We start from the raw sequence: 5,671 nt of genomic DNA, 5'->3' as shown, positions 1-5,671 counted from the left end.
GGTGGCGTGTTCCTCCCTCCCCATGGGCGCTCTTCCTCCCCATCCTCACCCTTTGGTTGCATGGGAAATAACCGCTCCGTCCCCCTTCCTGCCATGGGAGCCGGAGGATGTGGGTGACTTGGCTCCAACAAGTGCCTCCTTCCTAATCGGCGGTGCCGGGGGAAGGACACGCTTGTCCGGGTCTGTGCAAGCCCCGGAAGCGGCTCTCGCGTCCCCGAGCATCCCATGGGATGCTGCAGGGAGAGGGGTGCCGGGGACGCGCAGCCTGGGCACGGGGACCGCGGAGGAGAACGATGCACGGGGAAAGGGAGCAGGGCCAAAAGGCACGTGAGCCGGAGGCGGCCCAGCGGAGGAGGAAGAACGGAAAGGCCGGCCGGGCCGCGAGACGCCGGCGTGGGAAAGAGGCGTGTTTCGGGTGAGCGGCCGCGACGCCCTTTGCTCCGTGGCACCCTTCTGCTCCGCATTGCCCGCTCCTGGCTCCCGGACCTGGAACAAAGAGGGACCCCTTCTCCGCAAGGCTTGCGGTCCCGGCTGCTCCCATCGGAGGGGCCTGGCCATTCCCGGCATTTCCAGCCCCTTCGCCGCCGCGGCCCCCCCGCAGCCTCCTCCGCTGAATTATTTTTGCAGCTGTCCGGCCRCAGCTGCAGCGAAGCCGGCCGGAGTTCGTCCTTCCTTTACGCCTCCCTGCTGGCTTGACCCCGGTCCCGGCTCCCAGCAGCTGCGGGAGCCATGGCAAGGGGAAGCCGTTTCCCCTGGGAAAACCCACCGGTGCCAGGGGGAAAAGCCTCCCGGCTGGTCGAGAAAACAGAGTTGGGACCCAGGGGAGGAGCTGCTGGCTCAGAGAGGATCCCCTGCAGCGGTGCCACCTCGGGTCCCTCTTGTCCCGGGGCCAAGGATGTCACCGAGCTGCTCTTCCTCCCACCCTCTGCCTTGTCCCCAGCTGTGACTTATCCCGAGCCGCTGCCCGGCCACCCCGTCCTCTCCGGGGCTCTTCCTCCTGGGCTTTGCTGCCTCCTGGGCTTTGCACCCGTGGGGCAGCGCTCCCTTCCCCGAGACGGGGTGCCCTCACCCACCTGGAACTTCTCGGCCTCCCCTCTCTGCTCCTGCCACTGGCGCGACAGGCTTTCCTCCAGCATGTCCTTCCGCGCTTTGAGCCCCGCCAGGTCCTTCTCCAGRTGCTGCAGCTGCAGCTGGCTCTGCTGGTTGTCTTCCACCGCTTTCCAGAGGCTCTCCTTGGCTTGGCAGAGGGAGCTCTCCAGCTGGGACACCTCCGTCTTGTAGGTCTCCACGGCCCCCTTCCAGATCTCTGAGAGTCTCTTGGAGTAGTCCTCCACCTCCAYGGGCTGGAAAGCCACCGGCACGCAGCGGAAGCTCTCCAAGCTCTGCGAGAAGCTGGCGATCTCGTGGTCCAGCCCCGCTTTCTCCTCCTCGTGCACCTCCAGCAGGGCTTCCACCTCCTTCTCCAGCTGCAGGGCTCTCTCCTTCAGCCAGATCTGAGCTCTCCTCTCCTCTTCCAGCTCCTTCTTGCTCARGGACAGCTGCTTCTTGGCTTCTTCCCGAGCTGCTTGCTCCTTCTGGCACCTGCTTTTCACGTGCTGGATCTCCTCGTAGAGGTTGTCCCGGGCCAGCTCCACCGAGCACTTCTCCCTGAAGGCATCGTCCAGCATGGCCCGCAGGGCTCGTAGCTCCTCCTCGTACTTGGTCCTCCACGAGTCCTCGCCTGGGCTGCCCTTGGCGCTCTGGATCTCGGCTCTCAGCACCTCGTTCTCCTCTTCCAGGAACTTCACGCGGGCCAGGTAAGCCTCCAGGCGCTTGTTGAGGTCCCACATCTGCAGGGACTCCTCGCCCAGGGCTCTGGCGCCCACGAAGCCCTCCATGCTCAGCATCGGCGGTGCTGCCCGAAACGCGCTGGCCGCCGGCRCGGGGAGGGGAGGGAGCGGAAAGGCAGGCGCGGGAGCGAGTGGCTGGGAGAGGAGCAGCGCGGAGCTATTCATACTCCACGGCCGGGCGAGGGGGAGGCCCCTGAGACCCGGGCAGAGAAGGGGGGGTTAACTCTTCCGCGGCCGGGATGCTCGCGGCCCGCCCGCGTCCTGCCCGCCGCCGAGAGCGGACACRTGGGATGGCTCCGTCCCGACTCGCGCCCCGTGGAGATGGGGGTCCCACGYGGGCACCCAGCCGGGGGAGGGCGGCTTCTTCCTCCCCTCCCTTTCCAGGCTCCGTTTTGCACCATCCCAACAACGTTGTGCACTCGAGCGCTTTAAGCGCCGGGAAAAACTGCCGGCTTGCGCGAGCCCTCCGGCATCCCCGCCGGCTCCCCCCGGGAGAGGGGGAAATCGCTGCGAAACGTCTGGCAATTTTCAAGCAGAGCCGGGCCGCGCACGTGCCAGATTTCCCCAGCAAGGGGCTGCGGGGGGGGGAGACRGGATGAGCCCGGGATGGGGGGCACCTTGCCATGCCTCGGTTTCCCCAGCAAAGTTTCCCTTGTTCCCGAGGTTTGCAAGCGCCGGGGAAAGGCGAGCTGAGCCCCTTCTCCTCCCGGCTGCCTCCAGCTGCAAATCTCTCTCTTTCCAGATGTTGCACGGCCGGAGCCGGGAGCCCGTTGGGACCTCGCGGCGCGGTCGCGGATTGCCGCAGGTTTCGCCGACGGCCCCAGAAACTTGGCAGCCGCTGGATGAACATTTGGTTTTGCTCACGGCTTTCGCCCGTGCGGGGCAGGTCTTTCACGGTGGGGTTACGAATCGCTTCGTGGGGAGCGTTTGGGGGGGATAGGGTTTAAAAATCAAACTTTGGGGATTTCTGCAAACAAAAGAAGGAAAAAATCGTTTGGATAGTGACTTTTCACCAGTTCTTCCTCTCCCGGTGCAATGGTGGTTTTCCCCTCTGGGGAGGATCCCTGCTCCGCCGGAGAGGCGAGCAACAGTCCCCTCTGCTGGCAAAGGCCACCGGAGAGCTGCCGCCGAGGCTCTCCGGGCCGCGCGCGCCCGTCCCCAGCCCTTTGGGGTGGCCGCGTCCCCGGTGCCGGCAGTGCCGGCGCCCCGGCTCAGCTTCGGTGCTCCCCGAAGGGATCGGCTTTCCGGCTAATCTCCGTCCAGACATCCTGTCTGGTTCCCCCGGCTTGGGATTGCAATGCTGTTAAGCGATAGGGCCAGCGCGGAGGCCCTGTCTTCTCCCGGTCTCCGGCGCTGCAGGCGGCTGGGAGATGGATCTGGGCCGCGCTCCTTCCTCTCTTCCTCGTCCTCCTCGTGCTCCCATGCAAAGGGCAGGTGGGGCACCAGCCGTCGGCATTGCAGAGGCCCCGGGAAAGCTGCTCTGGCTGCTCCCGGCACGTCRTCCCTCTGCCTTTCCCCATCCATCCCACCTTTCCTGCTCCATCCCCCCCTGCAGAAAGCCCGGCTGGGTTTTCCCCTCCGGCRCTTTGCACCGTCCGCGGGCAGGGAGAGCTAAGGCAGCACCGGGAACCGGCGGTTGCTAATTAAGGGATGCTAATTGGGGCAGGCCGCCCGTCCCCGCTGCCCTGCTTTTTTCCGCCAGCGCTTTTTCACGGCTCCGTTTTCTCCCTTCGCCCCGTGCGGGTGCCACTCGCGTGGGCACCCGGCTTCCCAGGAGCGGCCGAAGGGAGCCGGGCCCGAGTGCCGGTGCCTGCCGCAAGGAGGCCCCCGGGGCTCGCGGCTGCGCCGGCGCCTCGGCCCGCGTCTCTCCTCCCTTTCCTCGCTCCCCCTCTCCTTCCCCTCCTTCCTCCTTGGCCTCGTTCCCATGCCTTTTCCATGGCTTTTGCCCTGTTGTGCCCGGTTCTCCCTCGCCGGCCGCCCTGGGACCGTCTGGCTGGGAGACGAGCTCGGGGCAGAGATACTAGCTGGGGAGTCTCCCAGGGATGGGGGTGTCCGTGTGTCCTGGTGGGATGCTGAGGGTCCGGAGCCCCTGGGATGGGGGTGTCCATGTGTCCTGGTGAGATGCTGGGGGTCGGGAGCCCCTGGGATGGGATGATCCAGGATGCTGGGGGGTCGAGTGTCCTTGGGGCCAGGGATGTCTGTGTGTCTCTGTGAGATGCTGGGGATCAGGAGTCCCCTGGGATGGGGATGTCCAGGATACTGGGGGTCAGGAGTCCCCCAGGATAGGATATCCGGGATACTGGGGGTCGGGAGCTCCCCAAGATGGGGATGTCTGGGATGCTGGGGGTCAGGAGACCCTGGGGATGTCCATGTGTCCTGGTGGGATGCTGGGGGTCAGGAGCCCCTGGGATGGGGATGTCCGCGCACCCCCTCCCCTCCAGGCCTGGCTTTTCCCAGCTCCTGCTGGGATCTTTCTTCCAAACCACTGGAAGAGGCCAGTGGGGTGAAGGAGGGGGACGGGAGGGCCCGATAGCTGAGCCAACTCTGCTCTCCTGCGGGTCTGCACCCAGGGAGGGGAGCAGGGGATTCTCTGATGTCTGATAAGGGTTGTGCGCCCGCTGCCACCCTTCGCCGCCGGCTCCTCTCCCTCAGCCCCGGCCAGTGCCGCAGCCAGCGGCCGAGCRGAGATTTCCAGCCTGAGCTGCGGCAGCCTCCGGGCCGGAGCGCTGCGGCGGGCGGCAGCTAACGAGCCCTTCTCCGCTGCCCGTAATTATTTCCCGGGGCGACGAGTGATTAATTTTGCTCAGGAGCGGCGGCTTTCTGCAAACTCACCCGAGCAATTATCGGACGGGCTCGGCGCCGGCCTCCCCGCGGTAAAGGACGCTGCGCGTGCGAGAAAGTTGGAGCCAGATCCGGCTTTAACCCCCCTCCCCGATGCTATACGCGGGAAACCCGCTCGGGTGCGGAGCGTGCCCAGGACGCCTGGGCCCCGCGGACGGCGAGCATTTCCCACCTCTCCTCCTCTCGGGCGTCTGGCTGGGCTCGTCCAGCGCCGCGAGGCTGCGTTGCCTCCGGATAACCGAACCGGCGCTGGAATTTGGCTTAACCAGCCCGAAACGCAGCCAGCGCCGGGGTGGGGAGCGGGCGCCAGCTGGCGCGGCGAGGGGCCTGTGGGCAGGCGTCCCGCTGGGGCCAGGGCACCGCGGCCTCGGCACCCCCGGCCCCGGCACACGCTGCCTCCGAAAGGTGGGATTTGGGTTTTTTTGTGTGCATTTAAAGCACTCCTCTAAGAGCAGGCTGCATCTAAGGATATATTGATTATTCCGGCCACGTGGATATGCCCCTCTTCTCCCCCACGGTGGCTGCTTGCAGGTGGGGAAACTGAGGCACGGCGCGGTGCTGAGCACGGCGAAGGCACGGGGGCGGCCACGTCTCGCTCCGCTGCTCCCGCGGCCCCTTCGGCTGCTGCAAAACCCCCCCGGGGGCCCTGCAGYCCCGCACGGCATCTCCAGGCATGGCAAAGCGCCGCTGGCTGCCGCTAGCCCCTGCCCGTAGCCCCCCCCTCCGCGGCCAGCCGAAGCTGCCGAATGCCGGAGACGACTCCAGCTCCCGGCATGGTCCGAAACGCAGCCCCCGTGGGATGCTGCCGGCTGCAAGGATGCTCCGGCCCTGGGAGTGTTCCCCTTTCCATGCTGCAAGCGGCGGCTGCTGCGCGAGCCGCATCGGCTTAAATAACGTGCCCGGCCGGAGCATCCACCTCTCCCCGCTCGGGATCTGGCGCTGGGTTTTGCCAGCTGCCAGGAGGGAGGGAAGGGGAGGGACGAAGCGCTTGCCAGCACGGT

General features: G+C 66.6%; 1 protein-coding gene across 1 annotated transcript in view; it reads right to left on the bottom strand.

Annotated features, from left to right (window-relative positions):
- Positions 1 to 1,886, bottom strand: part of NES (nestin) — a 7,749-nt gene extending 5,863 nt beyond the window's left edge. The window contains exon 1 of the mRNA XM_026073854.1: positions 1,074 to 1,886. Within this exon, the coding sequence (XP_025929639.1) occupies positions 1,074 to 1,886 (813 nt within the window). The remainder of the gene's footprint in view (positions 1 to 1,073) is intronic.
- Between the last annotated feature and the right edge of the window lie 3,785 nt (positions 1,887 to 5,671).

This window comes from Apteryx rowi, unplaced genomic scaffold, assembly GCF_003343035.1.
Source record: "Apteryx rowi isolate R43461 unplaced genomic scaffold, aptRow1 scaffold_379, whole genome shotgun sequence".
NCBI classification, from domain to species: domain Eukaryota; kingdom Metazoa; phylum Chordata; class Aves; order Apterygiformes; family Apterygidae; genus Apteryx; species Apteryx rowi.
The sequence above is the reverse complement of the archived record's forward strand: the minus strand, read 5'-3'. Positions and strand labels throughout refer to the sequence as shown.